At 48.8% G+C, this 21,821-nt stretch overlaps 1 protein-coding gene across 1 annotated transcript in view; it reads left to right on the forward strand.

The window, feature by feature from the left end:
* Positions 1-21,821, forward strand: part of cacna1aa (calcium channel, voltage-dependent, P/Q type, alpha 1A subunit, a) — a 478,641-nt gene that overhangs the window by 244,804 nt on the left and 212,016 nt on the right. Inside the window, 3 exon segments of the mRNA XM_073069345.1 lie at positions 11,995-12,051; positions 18,683-18,772; positions 21,170-21,379. Coding sequence (XP_072925446.1) covers positions 11,995-12,051; positions 18,683-18,772; positions 21,170-21,379 — 357 coding nt within the window.

A 21,821-nucleotide genomic window follows, 5' to 3' on the forward strand; every position in this document is an offset into this window, starting at 1 on the left:
TGTGACCAGGTGCGTGTGTGGACTGTGGACTGGTTTGTGACCAGGTGAGTGTGTGGACAGTGTGTGAATGTGTGTGACCAGGTTGAATGTGTGGACAGTGGACTGGTCTGTGACCAGGTCAGTGTGTGGACAGTGGACTGGTCTGTGACCAGGTGAGTGTGTGGACAGTGTGTGACTGTGTGTGACCAGGTGAGTGTGTGTACAGTGTGTGACTGTCTGTGACCAGGTGAGTGTGTGGACTGTGTGTGACCTGGTTGAGTGTGTGGACAGTGGACTGGTCTGTGACCAGGTTGAGTGTGTGAACAGTGGACTGGTCTGTGACCAGGTTGAGTGTGTGGACAGTTGAGTGGTGTGTGACCAGGTGAGTGTGTGGACAGTGTGTGACTGTATGTGACCAAGTGAGTGTGTGGACAGTGGACTGGTCTGTGACCAGGTGAGTGTGTGGACGGTGGACTGGTCTGTGGCCAGGTGAGTGTGTGGACAGTGTGTGACTGTGTGTGACCAGGTGAGTGTGTGGAAAGTGTGTGACTATGTGTGACCAGTTGAGTGTGTGGACAGTGGACTGGTCTGTGACCAGGTGAGTGTGTGGACAGTGTGTGAATGTGTGTGACCAGGTTGAGTGTGTGGACAGTGGACTGTTCTGTGACCATGTGAGTGTGTGGACAGTGGAGTGGTGTGTGACCAGGTGAGTGTGTGGACAGTGGACTGGTCTGTGACCAGGTGAGTGTGTGGACAGTGTGTGACTGTGTGTGACCAGGTGAGTGTGTGGGCAGTGTGTGACTGTGTGTCACCAGGTCAGTGTGTGACTGTGTGTGACCAGGTGAGTGTGTGGACAGTGGACTGGTCTGTGACCAGGTGAGTGTGTGGACAGTGGACTGGTTTGTGACCATGTTGTGTGTGTGGACAGTGTGTGACTGTGTGTGACCAGGTGAGTGTGTGGACAGTGGACTGGTCTGTTACCAGGTTGAGTGTGTGGACTGTGTGTGACTGTGTGTGACCAGGTGAGTGTGTGGACAGTGGACTGTTCTGTGACCAGGTGAGTGTGTGGACAGTGGACTGGTCTGTGACCAGGTGAGTGTGTGGACAGTGGACTGGTTTGTGACCAGGTTGAGTGTGTGGACAGTGTGTGTCTGTGTGTGACCAGGTGAGTGTGTGGACAGTGTGTAACTGTGTGTGACCAGGTGAGTGTGTGGACAGTGTGTGACTGTGTGTGACCAGGTTGAATCTGTGGACAGTGGACTGGTCTGTGATCAGGTGGAGTGTGTGGACAGTGAAGTGGTCTGTGACCAGGTTGAGTGTGTGGACAGTGTGTGACTGTGTGTGACCAGGTGAGTGTGTGGACAGTGTGTGACTGTGTGTGACCTGGTTGAGTGTGTGGACTGTGGACTGGTCTGTGACCAGGTGAGTGTGTGGACAGTGGACTGGTCTGTGACCAGGTTGAGTGTGTAGACAGTGGACTGGTCTGTGACCAGGTGAGTGTGTGGACAGTGTGTGACTGTGTGTGACCAGGTGAGTGTGTGGACAGTGTGTGACTGTGTGTGACCAGGTTGAATGTGTGGACAGTGGACTGGTCTGTGATCAGGTTGAGTGTGTCGACAATGGAGTGCTCTGTGACCAGGTGAGTGTGTGGACAGTGTGTGACTGTGTGTGACCAGGTGAGTGTGTGGACAGTGGACTAGTCTGTGACCAGGTGAGTGTGTGGACAGTGTGTGACTGTGTGTGACCAGGTGAGTGGGTGGACAGTGCACTGTTCTGTGACCATGTGAGTGTGTGGACAGTGGAGTGGTGTGTGACCAGGTGAGTGTGTGGACAGTGGACTGGTCTGTGACCAGGTGAGTGTGTGCGACTGTGTGTGACCAGATGAGTTTGTGGGCAGTGTGTGACTGTGTGTCACCAGGTCAGTGTGTGACTGTGTGTGACCAGGTGAGTGTGTGGACAGTGGACTGGTCTGTGACCAGGTGAGTGTGTGGACAGTGTGTGACTGTGTGTGACTAGGTGAGTGTGTGGACAGTGTGTGACTGTGTGTGACCAGGTGAGTGTGTGACTGTGTGTGACCAGGTGAGTGTGTGCGACTGTGTGTGACCAGATGAGTGTGTGGGCAGTGTGTGACTGTGTGTCACCAGGTCAGTGTGTGACTGTGTGTGACCAGGTGAGTGTGTGGACAGTGGACTGGTCTGTGACCAGGTGAGTGTGTGGACAGTGTGTGACTGAGTAACCAGGTGGGTGTGTGGACAGTGGACTGGTCTGTGACTAGGTGAGTGTGTGGACAGTGTGTGACTGTGTGTGACCAGGTGAGTGTGTGGACAGAGTGTGAATGTGTGTGAACAGGTTGAATGTGTGGACAGTGGACTGTTCTGTGACCAGGTTGAGTGTGTGGGCAGTGGACTGGTCTGTGACCAGGTGAGTGTGTGTACAGTGTGTGAATGTGTGTGCCCAGGTGAGTGTGTGGACAGTGGACTGGTCTGTGACCAGGTGAGTGTGTGGACAGTGTGTGACTGTGTGTGACTAGGTGAGTGTGTGACTGTGTGTGACTGAGTAACCAGGTGGGTGTGTGGACAGTGGACTGGTCTGTGACTAGGTGAGTGTGTGGACAGAGTGTGAATGTGTGTGAACAGGTTGAATGTGTGGACAGTGGACTGTTCTGTGACCAGGTTGAGTGTGTGGGCAGTGGACTGGTCTGTGACCAGGTTGAGTGTGTGGACTGTGGAGTGGTCTGTCACCAGGTGGGTGTGTGGACAGTGTATGACTGTGTGTGACCAGGTGAGTGTGTGGACAGTGGACTGGTCTCTGACCAGGTGAGTGTGTGTACAGTGTGTGAATGTGTGTGCCCAGGTGAGTGTGTGTACAGTGGACGGGTCTGTGACCATGTGAGTGTGTGGACAGTGTGTGACTGTGTGTGACTAGGTTGAAGGTGTGGACAGTGGACTGGTCTGTGATCAGGAGGAGTGTGTGGACAGTGGACTGGTCTGTGACCAGGTGAGTGTGTGGACAGTGTGTGACTGTGTGTGACCAGGTGAGTGTGTGGACAGTGTGTGAATGTGTGTGACCAGGTTGAATGTGTGGACAGTGGACTGGTCTGTGACCAGGTTGAGTGTGTGGACAGTGGACTGGTCTGTGACCAGGTGAGTGTGTGGACAGTGTGTGACTGTGTGTGACCAGGTGAGTGTGTGTACAGTGTGTGACTGTCTGTGACCAGGTGAGTGTGTGGACTGTGTGTGACCTGGTTGAGTGTGTGGACAGTGGACTGGTCTGTGACCAGGTTGAGTGTGTGAACAGTGGACTGGTCTGTGACCAGGTTGAGTGTGTGGACAGTTGAGTGGTGTGTGACCAGGTGAGTGTGTGGACAGTGTGTGACTGTATGTGACCAAGTGAGTGTGTGGACAGTGGACTGGTCTGTGACCAGGTGAGTGTGTGGACGGTGGACTGGTCTGTGGCCAGGTGAGTGTGTGGACAGTGTGTGACTGTGTGTGACCAGGTGAGTGTGTGGAAAGTGTGTGACTATGTGTGACCAGTTGAGTGTGTGGACAGTGGACTGGTCTGTGACCAGGTGAGTGTGTGGACAGTGTGTGAATGTGTGTGACCAGGTTGAGTGTGTGGACAGTGGACTGTTCTGTGACCAGGTGAGTGTGTGGACAGTGGAGTGGTGTGTGACCAGGTGAGTGTGTGGACAGTGTGTGACTGTGTGTGACCAGGTGAGTGCGTGTGACTGTATGTGACCAGATGAGTGTGTGGGCAGTGTGTGACTGTGTGTCACCAGGTCAGTGTGTGACTGTGTGTGACCAGGTGAGTGTGTGGACAGTGGACTGGTCTGTGACCAGGTGAGTGTGTGGACAGTGTGTGACTGTGTGTGACCAGGTGAGTGTGTGGACAGTGGACTGGTCTGTGACTAGGTAAGTGTGTGGACAGTGTGTGACTGTGTGTGACCAGGTGAGTGTGTGGACAGTGGACTGTTCTGTGACCAGGTGAGTGTGTGGACAGTGGACTGGTCTGTGACCAGGTGAGTGTGTGGACAGTGTGTGACTGTGTGTGACCAGGTGAGTGTGTGGACAGTGTGTAACTGTGTGTGACCAGGTGAGTGTGTGGACAGTGTGTAACTGTGTGTGACCAGGTGAGTGTGTGGACAGTGGACTGGTCTGTGACCAGGTGAGTGTGTGGACAGTGTGTGACTGTGTGTGACCAGGTGAGTGTGTGGACAGTGTGTAACTGTGTGTGACCAGGTGAGTGTGTGGACTGGTTTGTGACCAGGTTGAGTGTGTGGACAGTGTGTGTCTGTGTGTGACCAGGTGAGTGTGTGGACAGTGTGTAACTGTGTGTGACCAGGTGAGTGTGTGGACAGTGTGTGACTGTGTGTGACCAGGTTGAATCTGTGGACAGTGGACTGGTCTGTGATCAGGTGGAGTGTGTGGACAGTGAAGTGGTCTGTGACCAGGTTGAGTGTGTGGACAGTGTGTGACTGTGTGTGACCAGGTGAGTGTGTGGACAGTGTGTGACTGTGTGTGACCTGGTTGAGTGTGTGGACTGTGGACTGGTCTGTGACCAGGTGAGTGTGTGGACAGTGGACTGGTCTGTGACCAGGTTGAGTGTGTAGACAGTGGACTGGTCTGTGACCAGGTCAGTGTGTGGACAGTGTGTGACTGTGTGTGACCAGGTTGAATGTGTGGACAGTGGACTGGTCTGTGATCAGGTGGAGTGTGTGGACAGTGGAGTGGTCTGTGACCAGGTTGAGTGTGTGGACAGTGGACTGGTCTGTGACCAGGTTGAGTGTGTGGACTGTGTGTGACTATGTGTGACCAGGTGAGTGTGTGGACAGTGGACTGGTCTGTGACTAGGTGAGTGTGTGGACAGTGTGTGACTGTGTGTGACCAGGTGAGTGTGTGGACAGTGGACTGTTCTGTGACCAGGTGAGTGTGTGGACAGTGGACTGGTCTGTGACCAGGTGAGTGTGTGGACAGTGGACTGGTCTGTGACTAGGTGAGTGTGTGGACAGTGTGTGACTGTGTGTGACCAGGTGAGTGTGTGGACAGTGGACTGTTCTGTGACCAGGTGAGTGTGTGGACAGTGGACTGGTCTGTGACCAGGTGAGTGTGTGGACAGTGGACTGGTTTGTGACCAGGTTTAGTGTGTGGACAGTGTGTGTCTGTGTGTGACCAGGTGAGTGTGTGGACAGTGTGTAACTGTGTGTGACCAGGTGAGTGTGTGGACAGTGTGTGACTGTGTGTGACCAGGTTGAATGTGTGGACAGTGGACTGGTCTGTGATCAGGTGGAGTGTGTGGACAGTGAAGTGGTCTGTGACCAGGTTGAGTGTGTGGACAGTGTGTGACTGTGTGTGACCAGGTGAGTGTGTGGACAGTGTGTGACTGTGTGTGACCTGGTTGAGTGTGTGGACAGTGGACTGGTCTGTGACCAGGTGAGTGTGTGGACAGTGGACTGGTCTGTGACCAGGTTGAGTGTGTAGACAGTGGACTGGTCTGTGACCAGGTGAGTGTGTGGACAGTGTGTGACTGTGTGTGACCAGGTTGAATGTGTGGACAGTGGACTGGTCTGTGATCAGGTGGAGTGTGTGGACAGTGGAGTGGTCTGTGACCAGGTTGAGTGTGTGGACAGTGGACTGGTCTGTGACCAGGCTGAGTGTGTGGACAGTAGAGTGGTCTGTGACCAGGTTGAGTGTGTGGACAGTGTATGACTGTGTGTGACCAGGTGAGTGTGTGGACAGTGGACTGGCTTGTGACCAGGTGAGTGTGTGGGCAGTGTGTGACTCTGTGTGACCTGGTTGAGTGTGTGGACAGTGGACTGGTCTGTGACCAGGTTGAGTGTGTTGACAGTGGACTGGTCTGTGACCAGGTGAGTGTGTGGACGGTGGACTGGTCTGTGGCCAGGTGTGTGTGTGGACAGTGTGTGACTGTGTGTGACCAGTTGAGTGTGTGGACAGTGGACTGGTCTGTGACCAAGTGAGTGTGTGGACAGTGTGTGACTGTGTGTGACCAGGTGAGTGTGTGGACAGAGGACTGGTCTGTGACCATGTGAGTGTGTGGACAGTGGAGTGGTGTGTGACCAGGTGAGTGTGTGGACAGTGGACTGGTCTGTGACCAGGTGAGTGTGTGGACAGTGTGTGACTGTGTGTGACCAGGTGAGTGTGTGCGACTGTGTGTGACCAGATGAGTGTGTGGGCAGTGTGTGACTGTGTGTCACCAGGTCAGTGTGTGACTGTGTGTGACCAGGTGAGTGTGTGGACAGTGGACTGGTCTGTGACCAGGTGAGTGTGTGGACAGTGTGTGACTGTGTGTGACCAGGTGAGTGTGTGGACAGTGGAATGGTCTGTGACCAGGTGAGTGTGTGGACAGTGTGTAACTGAGTAACCAGGTGGGTGTGTGGACAGTGGACTGGTCTGTGACTAGGTGAGTGTGTGGACAGTGTGTGACTGTGTGTGAGCAGGTGAGTGTGTGGACAGTGTGTGACTGTGTGTGACCAGGTGAGTGTGTGGACAGAGTGTGAATGTGTGTGAACAGGTTGAATGTGTGGACAGTGGACTGTTCTGTGACCAGGTTGCGTGTGTGGGCAGTGGACTGGTCTGTGACCAGGTCAGTGTGTGGACTGTGGAGTGGTCTGTCACCAGGTGGGTGTCTGGACTGTGGAGTGGTCTGTGACCAGGTGAGTGTGCGGACAGTGGACTGGTCTGTGACCAGGTGAGTGTGTGGACAGTGTATGACTGTGTGTGACCAGGTGAGTGTGTGGACAGTGGACTGGTCTCTGACCAGGTGAGTGTGTGTACAGTGTGTGAATGTGTGTGCCCAGGTGAGTGTGTGTACAGTATGTGACTGTGTGTGACCAGGTGAGTGTGTGGACAGTGGAGTGCTGTGTGACCAGGTGAGTGTGTGGACAGTGGACTGGTCTGTGACCAGGTGAGTGTGTGGACAGTGTGTGACTGTGTGTGACCAGGTGAGTGTGTGCGACTGTGTGTGACCAGATGAGTGTGTGGACAGTGGACTGGTCTGTGACCAGGTGAGTTTGTGGACAGTGGACTGGTTTGTGACCAGGTTGAGTGTGTGGACAGTGTGTGACTGTGTGTGACCAGGTGAGTGTGTGGACAGTGGACTGTTCTGTGACCAGGTGAGTGTGTGGACAGTGGACTGGTCTGTGACCCGGTGAGTGTGCGGACAGTGTGTGACTGTGTGTGACCAGGTTGAGTGTGTGGACAGTGGACTGTTCTGTGACCTGGTCACTGTGTGGACAGTGTGTGACTGTGTGTGACCAGGTGAGTGTGTGGACAGTGGACTGTGTGTGACCAGGTGAGTGTGTGGACAGTGTGTGACTGTGTGTGACCAGGTTGAGTGTGTGGACAGTGGAGTGGTCTGTGACCAGGTGTGTGTGTGGACAGTGGACTGGTCTGTGACCAGGTTGAGTGTGTGGACTGTGTGTGACTGTGTGTGACCAGGTGAGTGTGTGGACAGTGGACTGTTCTGTGACCAGGTGAGTGTGTGGACAGTGTGTGACTGTGTGTGACCAGGTTGAGTGTGTGGACAGTGGACTGGTTTGTGACCAGGTTGAGTGTGTGGACAGTGTGTGACTGTGTGTGACCAGGTGAGTGTGTGGACAGTGGACTGGTCTGTGACCAGGTTGAGTGTGTGGACTGTGTGTGACTGTGTGTGACCAGGTGAGTGTGTGGACAGTGGACTGGTCTGTGACCAGGTGAGTGTGTGGACAGTGGACTGTTCTGTGACCAGGTGAGTGTGTGGACAGTGGACTGGTCTGTGACCCGGTGAGTGTGCGGACAGTGTGTGACTGTGTGTGACCAGGTGAGTGTGTGGACAGTGTGTGACTGTGTGTGACCAGGTGAGTGTGTGGACAGTGGACTGGTCTGTGACCAGGTTGAGTGTGTGGACAGTGGACTGGTCTGTGACCAGGTTGAGTGTGTGGACAGTGGACTGGTCTGTGACCAGGTGAGTGTGTGGACAGTGGACTGGTCTGTGACCAGGTTGAGTGTGTGGACAGTGGACTGGTGTGCTATTTTCCACTGTTGCTCACAACTTAAGGCTTTGCCACACGTTTATCACAGCATGAGCAGATCTCTCACCAGATGGCATTGCTTTGGAGAGGTCACAGATGTAGTCAGGAAATGAAATATCAGACTGCTTAATTTGTAGCCTGTTTTAATTTAGCAGAATAATTAGGAAGAAAATGATTTGAGTGCTTTATATATTTATTATATGCATTCACTTGGGCAATTAGGCCATTACAGGCAGGACTGTGAAGGCAGAGGAGCCAGAGTGAAATAACAGGAGTCCAGACAGAAGCCAGACAGGTGGAGATGTTCTCTAAACAGAAAAAGCCAACAAATTTAATTTGGGGCTTGGAAATTAGATGGTCTGGAAGGAATTGTTTTTACTGAACAGATTCAGAAGGCAGATTACAATTTGAGGAAGGACCACCACAGCAATTTGAAACGTTAGTATTTATATAGTAACTCACATAAATTGCTGAGGAGTTCAGTAGATCAGGCAGCATCTTTTTTTTTATTAAACAAAATATAATTTATTCAAAAATAAAATTATATTCAATAACCATTCAAAGACTTTCAATTCCTTACAGCTGGTACCATTACTGTCTTTACATTTTCAAAGTTCAAAAGTTTTGCCACCCATATGGCACTTTGTTCTTTCATATTTACATTCAGGGGGTATACCCCCAACCCCCCTACCCCTCAACTCCCACGGGAGAAGAACCTTAGACTGTGGTCCTTCCCCACCAGGCCCTTGCGGTGGCTGCACCGAGTTTGAGTGCGTCCCTCAGCACGTACTCCTGCAGCCGAGAATGTGCCAGTCGGCAGCATTCCCTCACGGACATCTCCGTGCGCTGGTAGACCATCAAGTTTCGGGCCGACCAAAGAGCGTCTTTGACTGAGTTGAGGATCTGCCAGCAGCACCGGATGTTGGTCTCGGTGTGCGTCCCCGGGAACAGCCCGTAGATCAGAGAGTCCTCTGTTACTCAGCTGCTGGGGATGAACCTTGACACTGTCCCTTCCATCCTCCTCCACACCTTCTCCGCGAACCCACAGTGTGCAAAGAGGTGGGTCACCGACTCCTCCTCACTGCAGTCCTCCCATGGGCAGAGGGGTGTCGAGGCGACGTCCCGGGCGTACAGGAGGGATCGGACTGGGTGGGCCCCTCTCACCGCCAGCCAGGCGAGGTCTTGGTGCCTGTTTGTGAGGTCTGGTGATGGGGCATTTTGCCAGATGAACTGGACTGTCTGCTCAGGGAACCACCCCACTGTGTCCATCATGTCCTTCTCCTGCAGTGCCTGCAGGACCTTACGTGCTGACCACTGCCTGATGGCCCTGTGGTCAAAGGCATTGACCTGAAAGAACTTCTCTACGAAGGACAGGTATGGCGGCAACGACCAGCTGACAGGGGTGTTGCGCGGTAAAGGGGCCAGACCCATCCTTCGTAGCCAGGGCGACAGGTAGAACCTGGGCACGTAGTGGTACTTGGTGCCCACGTACCTGGGTTCCACACACAACCTGATGCAGCCACACACGAAGCTGGTCATCAGGGTGAGGGTGACATTGGGGACGTTTTCTATGGAAGAGAATAAACTGTCGAAATTTTGGGGCAGTACACTTCATCATGTGGTGACACAGTGGCATAGAGGTTAGCACAGTGCTTTACAGTACAAGCGACCCGGGTTCAATTTCCGCTACTACCTGTAAGTTTATACGTTCTCCCCATGACCACATGTGCTTCCTCCGGGTGCTCCGGTTTCCTCCCACATTCCAGATTCGTACTGGTTGGTTGGTTAATCGGTCATTGTAAATTGTCCTGTGATTAGGCGAGAGCTAGGTCGAGGGGTTGCTGGCCAGTGCAACTTGAAGGTCCAGAAGAGCCTAGTCCACAATGCATGTCAATAAATAAATAGAAAGCATGGCTGGAAAAGAAGGAGCAAGTGTGGAGAAGGGGAAGGGTACAAGCTGACAGCTGATAGGTAGGTGATGAGGGCTGCTTCAATGACTATCGCCCGGTAGCACTCACGTCGACAAGTGATGAAATGCTGTGAGAGGCTGTTCATAACTAGACTGAACTCCTGCCTCAGCAAGGACCTGGACCCGTTACATTTTGCCTATCACCACAATAGGTCAACGGCAGACGCAATCTCAGTGGCTCTTCACAAGGCCTTCGACCACCTGGACAACACAAACACCTACGTCAGGATGCTGTTCATCGACTATAACTCAGCATTTAATACCATCATTCCCACAATCCTGATTGAGAAGTTGCAGAACCTGGGTCTCTGTACCTCCTTCTGCAACTGGATCCTCGATTTCCTAACCGGTCTGTGTGGATTGGTGATAACATATCCTCCTCGATGATGATCAACACTGGTGCACATCAGGAGTATGTGCTTAGCCCACTGCTCTATTCTCTATATACACATGACTTGTATGTAAATTCCTTGTATGTGCATAGGTACTTGGCGATTAAAGTCTGATTCTGATTCTGATTCTGATTCTGACTGTGTGGCTAGGCGTACTCAAACTCCATCTACAAATTTGCTGACAATACAACCACTGTTGGTAGAATTTCAGGTGGTGATGAGAGGGCATACAGGAGTGAAATATGCCAACTAGTGGAATGGTGCCGCAGCAACAACCTGGCACTCAACGTCAGTAAAACAAAAGAGCTGATTGTGGACTTCAGGAAGGGTAAGACGAAGGAACACATACCAAACCTCATAGAGGGATCAGAAGTGGAGAGAGTGAGCAACTTCAAGTTCCTGGGTGTCAAGATTTCTAAGGATCTAACTTGGTCCCAACATATTGATGTAGTTATAAAGAAGGCAAGCCAGCGGCTGTACTTTATTAGGAGTTTGAAGAGATTTGGCATGTCAACAAATACACTCAAAAACTTCTATAGTTGTACCATGGAGAGTATTCTAACTGGCTACATCACTGTCTGGTATGTGGGGGTGGGGGTGGAGGGGCTACTGCACAGGACCGAAAGAAGCTGCAGAGGGTTGTAAACCTAGTCAGCTCTATCTTGGGTACTAGCCTACAAAGTACCCAGGACATCTTTAGGAAGTGGTGTCTCAGAAAGGCAGTGTCCATTATTAAAGACCTCCAGCACCCAGGGCATGCCCTTTTCTCACTGTTACCATCAGGTAGGAGGTACAGAAGCCTGAAGGCACACACTCAGCAATTCAGGAACAGCTTCTTCCCGTCTGCCATCTGATTCCTAAATGGACATTGAATCTTTGGACTCTACCTCACTTTTTAAAAAATATACAGTATTTCTGTTATTACACGGTTTTTAAAATATATTCAACATAGGTAATTGATTTAGTTGTTTATTTATTATTATTATTTTTATTATAGCTATTTTTTTTTCTTTGCTAGATTATGTATTGCATTGAACTGCTGCTGCTAAGTTAACAAATTTGATGTCACATGCCGGTGATAATAAACCTGATTCTGATTCTGAGATCAGGTGAGGGGAAGGTGAGTGGAGGAGGAGGAGGAGGAGTACAAGCTGGCAGGTGATAGGTGAGACCTGGTGAGGGGAAGGTGGGAGGGGGGATGATTTAAGGAACTCGGAGGTGATACATAGAAGAGATAAAGGGTTGAAGAAGCAGGAATCTGAAGGAGAGATGGTGTAACATCCTCTATTCAGGCCAGCACTGAGGTGAATTAGCAGGCTTGGTGTTGGCCAGGCACCCTTGATATTTTATTGTCATTTTACTGGGAATTTCACCCATAATGTATTTAGTAAGTGTCATAGATCCTGCTGCTGCTTAACGCCAGTGAAGATACTGCCATTAACGTGAAATATACTCTCTAAAGGTATCAAATAACTCACAGCGATTCACCATGTCAAAACTCCCAGCAATCGAATTAATGTGAAGTGTTTTCTGAATGTGTAATACTGTTTTACAGATATAATTTATGACAGGTCTCCTTCATCATATTCTCATTTTCTTCCCATTATTTGATTGTTCATTCCATGCAGAGGAGGTTATCCTGGCAGAGGAGGAGACAGACACGGAGGAAAAATCACCTTTTGATGGTAAGGTTTTTTTTAAACAGAATGCAGTAATTCAGCCTTGGTCACAAACTGTGGAAAGCACATTGTGATAAATTGTTCATCGTTTCTGAAATTAACACCATTGAATGGGTACATAGATTAAATAGGGATAGAGAGATATGCGTCAAACATGCACGGATGGCACTAGTTAAGATGAGCATCTGGCTCAGCATGGACGAGTTGGGCCGAAGGGCCTGTGTGCTTACTATAGTAGCAGTGCGATCACTCTATTCGGGTATGATCTTCTCCTAAGAGGTTATTCCCTTAACGAAGAATGCCCGTGCGTGACTTTCTTCAACGTGGGGAGGCTGATGCACGGGCAACCAGCACGTTGTCCTTGAGAGATCGGGGTCAGGGGTCTGGGTTCAGTGGCAAGGAATGCACGACGACTGGAAATCATTCACTGCCAAAGCCTTCCTTTGCCTTCGCCGCCGTTGTGATGTGTCATCGTTTTCCGCTGGCTCCACCATTGGTTGGGTCGCTCTCTGTCTGGAACCTCCCCCCCTTGACCTTACTGCCATGGGTGAGCTCGAGATGACATTGCTGTCGGGATCTCAGGAACACGCAAGGTGATGATCCTTGGAGAAGGAGCGTGCTCTGTGACTCTACTGCTCTAAATCCAGATCCTCTGGGCAGACGAGCTGTCGGCTCGTGGATGCCTCCAGCTCAGTTCGCCTCGCAGATGTCAGTGAGGAGGTGGAGCTCGAGTGCCATTCCACCTGCCCTCCCAGTGCCGCTGGATCCTCAGCTGAGCCCAGCAGTGAAGCACTGACAAGCTGGAGCGAGAGGTCGGAAGTACCTCCCGCTCTACCCCTCATCTCCACTCCAAGGGGGGCTGGTGTATGAAAGGACCGTTCAGATTACTTGTATATCTGACCTTTATTGCTACTGGCTTACCTTCTAAACACGAGGAAGTCTGCAGGTGCTGGAAAACCAAAGCAACACACGCAAAATACTGGAGGAACTCTGCAGGCCAGGCAGCATCTATGGAAATGAGTAAACAGTTGACATTTTGGGCCGAGACCCTTCTTCAGGACTGATTAGGAAGGGGGAAGACACCAAAATAATGGTTTACTTTGTTTTATGTTCATATTTTATGGCCATAGGGTCACACTGCAGAAAAACTAGCCCTTCAGCCCATCGAGTCCATACAGACCACTAGCGACTCAATTACACTAATCCTATTTTACACTCTCTGCATTTCCACTAACTTCACCCAGTTTCTGCCTCTCACCTCTACACTAAGGGCACCTTAGAGTGACCAACCCACAGTTATTTGGGATGTGTTAGGAAATTTGAGTAATTGGGGGAACATCTTGGGAATGGTTTGATGCCACACTGGAGGTCAGGGTCAAACTCAGTTTGCTGGAGCTGTGAAGAAGTGGTACTGCCTCTGCACCACCACGGTGCCCTTCGCGTTTCAATTACTTTTTAAAAACTATTTAAATACTTTGGTATGGGAGCAGCAGAACATTGAACCAGAAACCCCAATGAAGGACTGTGAGAATGGCTAAGAGAATCATGGGGGTCTCCCTGCCAACCATCGGGGACATTTATCAGGAGCGCTGCGTACGCAGGACCCTTAGTATTGTCAATAATCCCACCCGTCCATCCAGCATCCTCTTTGACTTTCGATCATCAGGCAGGAGACTGCAATGCATAAAGACAAAAGTGGTCAGGATGGGAAACAACTTCTTCCTTCAGGCCGTTAGGCTTCTGAACTCCTTGCCGCATTGCATTCGAAGTGTCATTAGATGATTTGTACAAAATGCTACCATATTTAATTTATGCATTTTACTTTGTTTATCTATGCATAATTTATTTGTAGATTTAATTCTTACTTTCCTAAGTTATTGTGTACTTCTGTGCTTTACTCCCTGGTCCAGAGAAACGTCATTTCGTTTGATGGTATACATGTATGACAATAAAGTAAACTTGACTTATATTTATAATTGGGTAAATCTATAGATAGTTTTTCAACATTTCTATCAGGGAGATTTAAAAATAATTAAAAAGTTTTTACGGCTGACTATCAGTCAGAGGGTATCCAAACAGGGGCCTAAGAAATAAGGCCTGAGGCCTACTTGCTGTCCAGAGCATAATCTAGCAGGTGAAGTATGACGGGGGTGCAGGAGGTCAGCTTGTTCAGTTTAATACATGGTAGAAAGGAGACGTCCATTTCACGCCATGTTTCTATGTACACGTGATAAATAAATCTGAGGTCGGAGATGGAGAGAGCGATTTGGGGAGGAGTCGATGCGGAGGGGTTTCGATGCCCGTCCACCCAACCCGGGCACGAGGTTGGATCTCTCCAAGTGCTGAGCTGATTTGGTCAGATTGGGATTGGCTTTGGGCTGGGCAGCCCGGGGGTATTGGGGTGCCAGGATCCAGGGCCTAGAACATGTATGACAAGCTACTCCAAGCTTGAACAATATAAATGCTGGCACTGACAGATTGGAAGCCTGAGTGTCGGGTACGGAGGCAAAGGTCGGGCTGATTTTGCTCGCTCTCTTGCAAATGTTTATTCCTTTCTCCCCAGTCCCCCGTCCTGACGAATAGTTTCCGCCCAAAACGTCGACTCTTTATTTATTTCCGTAGATACTGCCTGACCTGATGAGTTCCTTGATGCACCATCAATAACTCTCCGAGACGTGAGGCGAGATATAGGCTTTTATTGGCTGGAAGAAAGAACAAGCAGCAATTGACCACCATACTACATCCTGGAGGGCCCAGGCCCCAATCGCCTTTATACAGGGGTCAGTGGGAGGAGCCACGGTCAGTGGGAGGAGCCACGGTCTGTGGGAGGAGCCCCGGTCAGTGGGAGGAGCCACGGTCAGTGGGAGGGGCCACAGGAGCAGTCAAGCGGGGGGGGGGGGGCGTGTCCAGACAGGTATATGTAGTTCACCACATTCCTCCAGCATTTCGTGTGCGTTGCTTTTTAACAAAGTTTAGGAATTGTACGTTTCTGCCCCTCCACTGAGAAATTGCAGCTTAATTTTAAGAGTTTCCTTGAAATGCCGTTGTTGAGAGCAGTGGGCAGGAAGGAAGCTGCTCAGGGGGGTTTAATCTGATCCAGGGTGGGGACCGCTTCTACACATTGCATCCACCCAAAGGTGCTGGCCTAAAGCAGACAATATAGTCAGCTGACAGGGTACACTGTTACTGTGATTGTGTTCCGTGAGGCAGAACGGGGTCAAATTCTCAGACATTACTACAGATTCAGAGTCAGGTTTATTATCAGTGACGCGTGTCGTTTTGCAGCAGCAGCACAGTGCAATACATTAAAAAATATACTGTAAATGGTTAAGGGTGAAAGGTGAAAAGTTTGAGGGGAACATGGGGGGAAATGTCCACGCAGAGGGTTGTGAGGGTGTGGAACGAACTGCCAGCACAAGTGGTGCACCTGAGCTCGATTTCAGTGTTTAAGTGGAGTTTGGACGGTGGGGGCATGGAGGGCTGTGGTCCTGGTGCAGGCTGCTGGGAGCAGGCAGGTTAAATGGCTCAACACAGTTGAGCTGAAGGGACAGTTTCTGTACTGTACTCTCCAGTGGTTCTATATATTACCTTAACAAATATATAAAAATAAGTACTGAAAAAGAGAGCAAAAGTAGTGAGGCAGTGTTCATGGGTTCATTGTCCATTCAGATGTCTGTTGGCAGAGGGGAAGAAGCTGTTCCTAGAACATTGAGTGTGTGTCTTCAGGCTCCTGTGTCTCCTCTCTAATGGAAGTCATGAGAAGAGAGCATGTCCTGGGTGGTGGGTGTCGTTAATGATGGATGCTGACTTTCTGAGGCATTGTCTTTTGAAGATGTCCTCAGTGGAGGGGAGGCAAGTGCCCATGACGGAGCTCAAAATGTCGCTTTGTGTTTTCGACTGATGATGAATTTCACTGCTCTTGGGAACCTGATTGGAGTTGGACAAAGGGACACAAGAGATCAGAGATGCTGGAATATTCGGACACAACCAGTGTGCTGGAGGAGCTCCTGTGGAAGGAAGGAAATTTTGGAATTTCATTCAGGATTCAGGTTTTGACCCAAAACGTCAACACTTTCTTCCCTCAAAATACTCCAAATGCCAAAGAACAATGTGGAGGAACATATTATTGATGTAAGCAGTAAAGTATTCCCAAAATGTGAGCAAAACCAGAATGTTCAGTTGAGCCCTTAAGTCCCCCAAGAGGCTTGCTTGGACATTTTAGAAGGCACAGGACGTGGATAGGATCAACATTCCCTTTGATGGATTTTACATCTGCATGAACCAACCATTGGTCTGAGCAGGGAATTCTCACTCACTCTGAAAACTGCGCGGCACTTTGAATGTTTGTTTTGTAATGTGCATACTATGAGTATTTAGAGAATGTCAGTTCTCAGAGAGCCAGCGTTTTATTAACAATGCGCTACCGGATTCCATTCTGTGTTTATTGTTCCACTTTGGAACAGTGTTGCAATTCGAAACACTGACATCGATGAAGCTCTAGAGTGTTTCGAAGTAAAGGTTGTGGCAAATTTATTATTTAGAAAATTCATAGATTATATTCATTAACACATAGTTAACTACAAGGTATTTCACAATCATATTAACATAGATTTTAAAGTCATATTAGCATAATTTTTCAAGTATGTTAACATTATATAAAATAAAATCCCAGCTGCGTGGCAACGAAGACTATGTGTGAGGGAGCATTTCAGTTACTGTGTGGCTGTGCACTTGTGCAGCTTGCAGGAAACAGTGGATGGGATGAAAGACTCAGTCTTTTTCCCATGGTTGTAGAGTTGAAGGTTAAGGTGAGAGGAGAAAATTTAATAGGAATCGAGGGGCAACTCTTTTGCACAGAGCGTGGTGCGTGTATTAGGGTGGCATGGTAGCGTAGTGGTTAGCACAATGCTTTACTGTACCAAAGTTCTGTAAAAGTTCAATTCCCATTGCTGACTGTAAGGAGTTTGTATGTTCTCCCCTTGACCACGTGGGTTTCCTCTGGGTGCTCCGGTTTCCTCCCACAGTCCGAAGACATTCCGGTTGGTAGGTTAAGTGGTCACTGTAAATTATCCTGTGATTAGGCTAGGATTAAATTGGGGATTGCTTGGCGGCACAGCTTGAAGGTCCAGAAGGGCCTATTCTGAGCTGTATCTCAATAAATAAATATGGAGTGATCTGCCATAGGAAGAGGTTGAGGCAGGTGCAGTAACAACCTTTTGGAAGACATTTGGGTAGGTACGTGGATACAAAAGGGTTAAAAAGGTTATGGGCCAAACGGAGACAAATGGGTCTAGCTTGGTCAGCATGGACCAGTTGGGCCAAAGGGCTTATTTCCATGCTGTGCGACTCTATGACTTGTACATGGACCAGAAAGGTTGTGAGTTTACTTCAATGAAAGGTAGTGGCAAACCAAATCAGTTCTAATGACTATTTGCCTCACTGTTAATACAACTATTGAGCAGACCTCTTCTGCGATAAAGATGAGCTCTTGACCACACATGACACTTGCACCTTATTTGTCTCCCTCCACCGCACTTTCCTCTGTTGTACATTATTGCTTTTCCCTTGTTAAATGGATGGCATGCAAAGCAGTTTCTCACTGTTTCTCTATACATTTGACAATAACTAAACAATTATCAGTTACCCAGGAAGTGTGTTAGTATTTGCAAAGTCTCTTCCCTGGAGTGAGAATGAGAGGTGACCTTACTGGAACACATTGGTACTGTTCTGGTAGTTTATGGGTTAATCCTATGCCACCCCCACAAAGGAGGAGTTTACCTATTGTACAAGCAGAGTTGTCAATAGAGTTCAGTTGAAGATCCTGCATGCTGCTGTGCTGGTGTGCTCTGCACTCTCCCTCAGTATTGAACACAATAGGTATATTGGTCCTCAACAGCTCACAAAAGCCTGACTATCAGCCCCTACTCACAAACAAGCATCAAGGAGACTGGTAGGATGGATTTGCTGGCTGCAGGCCTCTTTTGCCATCTGGGGATTTGGTTCACAGACCTATTTCCAACTTACAAACTGTTCAGGTTATGAACAGCTTTCAGGAATTGAGCCCTGCCCTATTCTGATCTAATCGAAGCACAAGTTCTGATGTCCTGAGTGGACTGGACCAAGGTAGGTGCTGAGAGGATGATCCCTCTCTCATGGAAAGCCTGAACAAAGAGGTGTGTAGTTGAAGGTGGGGAGGAATTTCTTCTACCAGACAGCTGTGAATCTCTCTTCAAGGGAGCAGTAGGTGCTGACTCAAAAAAGAATATTCAAGTCTGAGATAGATTTTGTATTACATGAGAATCATAGGTTATTGGGGCTGGGCAGGAATGGAGAGTTCAGATTAATGATCAGATTTTGTTGAACAGTAAAGTGAACAAGAGGAGCTGAACAGCCCACTAGTCCAACTTTTTGTGGTCCTTGTATGGATTTCTTGGCATATGTCGCTACTTGCAGAGGACTGAATCTCCAGTCACTGTCTGCAAATAATTCTTGGAAGTTCATCTGCACTAGCAGGGAATTCCAAGAACTATGCTAATCATTTGAGCCTAGGACCATTTCTTTCCTACTAAAAGCTGGGTTTTTGGAAGAATTAAGTGTTACTGAACTGCCTCATTTTTTCTCCGTCTGTCTGTCCCAGCCATGAGAAGAGGAACAATAAAAAAGAGTAAAACTGACCTGCTGAATCCTGAGGAGGGTGAAGATCACCTGGCAGACATCTCCTCTGTAGGTAAGTGTTTGACACACTGCAGGTGTCTGTGTATCTGTGGTGGAATTTGCACTAGGAGCGCAGGTTCGAATGTCCTCAGATGGAAGATATATCATGGAACTTGGGAAGTGAGACCAGTGACGTTGTGTACTTAGGATCCCAGGGGTAGGAATGGAAAGAGTTAATAACTAGGATGTACCTTCTGCTGATGGGTTAATAGGGAACCACTGATAAGGTTTAACAACAATGAGATGGGATGTATCTGTAACTGTACCAAACTACAGGACCAACAAGCACAAAGTGCTGGAGGAACTCAGCTGGTCAGGCAGCATCTATGGAGGGGAATATACAGTCAATGTTTCAGGCCAAGTCCTGATGAAAGGTCTTTGCCTGAAGCATTAACTGTTTATTTCCCTTCAGAGATGCTGCTTGACCTGCTGAGTTTTTCCAGCATTTTGTGTGTGTTGCTGAAGATCCCCAGCATCTACAGAATCTCCTAGGACAAGGTACAGGAGCTTGAGATTATGCTATAGAACCACTGTTACAGCTGGAACTTAGAATTGCTGCTAACTAAATTGGAGGGTCTGTGTTGTTGAAGGTCAACTACGGCTGTTGCATCCTCGCTGTCTGTGTGTCAATTCACAAGCCATTATCTAAGCCCGAGTGTTACGATATGGAGAGTATAGTTACCCTATACGGCAGGCTCCCCCTCTCCACGCACCTGATGAATTCAAAGAAACAGCAGAAACCAATACTCTTTGGCACCAGTGGCTTAACGGGAGTTGCCAGTCAGCGTGGGACTGCCTTGGGGATTCCAGCTCTAGACTTTTCCCCAGGGTTTACTCCCAAAGCCTTCCCCATGAGGGGGTATAGGCAGCTACAAGGCAGCTGAGGTTAATTAAAAGCTTTATCCTATAACGAAAACCTAGCCTTACTGTTAATTAAATCTGCTGTGTAATGATGTAATCTGAGAAGTGTAACTATCAAAACTTAATTATTTTTCTGTGTAATCAGGTATGTGCAGAAGTTAACAGTTTGTGTTTGGGTAGATCAGCTTTGTTTGGTCTCCTGGTGTGCACCAGTTTCGATAGGTCACCTTTGGTTGGTTCACCACCCCCAGATTGCTTTTCTTGTTTGCTCCCACATCATCGCCAACAGACTCCTATTCCCACCCCAACTGTAGTTCCAACTCTGCTTATCGACTTCTGAAACACACTTTCTCCTGTTTACCTCCAGACGTAACTGTTCCAGGGTGGCCTCCTGTGTATGCTCAAAACTCAAAAACTCCAACTCGTTCTCAGTCCTGTTTACCCAGCCCTGAGCTGACTGAGCTACAAAGTTCCTCAGTTTGAAAGCTCTCATCAGTGCGCTGAGATCCCTCCGTGGTCTCAGCCCTCCCTTTCTCTGTCCCTGTAGTCTCCTCCAGCTTTAGAACCGTTTTCATTTTCAGATCTCTCTGCTCCGCCAACACTAGTGTCTTGCTCTTCCCTGAGTTTGAGCACTTCCCAATTGGCAGCCGTACTTTCCACAAGATCGGGAATTTCCTCCCTAAAATGAGGATAGCCATCCTTTAGTTTTACAGTGGTCTATATGATTGGTGGGATAAATATCTGGCCTGGAATTGTACCAATGGGATTCTACAGCTGAGTAGCTTGGAGGTTGTTACCTCTGGTACTGAACAGTTGCCACGTCCGGTCAAGGTGCAGCTTCAAGACCAAGATAACGTCTCAAGGAGCAACATGAAGGAGAATCGCATTTCTGGAGGACTCAACTATAAAAGCAAGGATGAAGTGTTGAGGCTTTATAAGGCATTGGTCATGCTACATTTGGAGTATCGTGAGCAGTTTTAGGCCTCATGCTTAAGGAAGGATATGCTGGCCTTGGAGAGGTTCCAGTGGAGGTTTATGAGAATGATCTCAGAAATGAATGGGGTGTTTGATGGCTCCGGGCCAGTACTTGCTGGAGTGCAGAAGAATGAGGGAGATCTCAATGAAACCTTTTGAATATTGAAAGGCCTCGATGGAGTGGAATGGAGAGTGTGTTTCCAGTAGTAGGGTGCAGGACCAGAGGGCACAGCCTCAGAATAGAAGGATGTTGCTTTAGAGCAGAAATAAGATAGACTTTCTTCAGCCAAAGAGTGGTAAATCTGTGGAATTCATTGCCATAGGCAGCTGTAGAGGCCAAATCATTGAATACATTTAAAGCAGAGGTTGATACATCCTTGATTAGTGAAGGTGTCAAAGGTTTTGGGGAGAAGGCAGGAGAATGGGGATGGGAATGGGGATCTGCCATTATCAAATGTTAGATCAGACTCAGTGGTCAAATGGCCTAATTCTGATCATATATCTTATGCTCTCAAGCAGGAGCAACACAGCAGTGTTGACAGATGCACTAATTCTAGTTCTCTTTCCGGAACAGGGTCTCCATTCACAAGAGCAAGTATCAAAAGTGCCAAACTTGAGGGTTCTTCATTTTTCCGTAAGAAGGAAAGACGCTTTCGATTCTTTGTCCGACGGATAGTGAAAACTCAGGCCTTTTACTGGACTGTCCTCAGTCTGGTAGCCCTCAACACTCTGTGTGTTGCGATTGTGCATTATAAGCAGCCAGACTGGCTCTCCGACTTCCTCTGTAAGTATTGTGGGACTTAACCTGGAGTGTTGGGGAGCTGAAGAGAATCAGGGCTTCACCGAGAGGATGTGTTTGCCTTTCTTATTCAGGGTCACTTGTTTTAATCAAGGCCTGTTCATTGTACATACCATTGTTAATTTGTTTACGATCTGAAAAAGCAACAGAAAATACCAGAAATTCTCAGCAGGTCAGGCAGCATCCGCGGAGAGGGAAGCAGACATTGTTTGCTGTCGAAGGTCCTTTGCAGTATTTTTTGGGAAAAGTCACAGAGTTAATGCTTCAGCTCAAAGATGCTGAAAAGTCTTCAGCTTAAAACATTAACAGACCAGATACGGGGTTTCAGCCTGAAACCTCAACTGTCCATTTCCCTCTACTTTCTCTGCCTGGACCACCAGTACCCTCCAGCAAGTGCTTTCTTTTCCTGCTCCAGATTCTAGCATCT

Source organism: Hemitrygon akajei, chromosome 16 (genome assembly GCF_048418815.1).
Source record: "Hemitrygon akajei chromosome 16, sHemAka1.3, whole genome shotgun sequence".
NCBI classification, from domain to species: Eukaryota; Metazoa; Chordata; class Chondrichthyes; order Myliobatiformes; family Dasyatidae; genus Hemitrygon; species Hemitrygon akajei.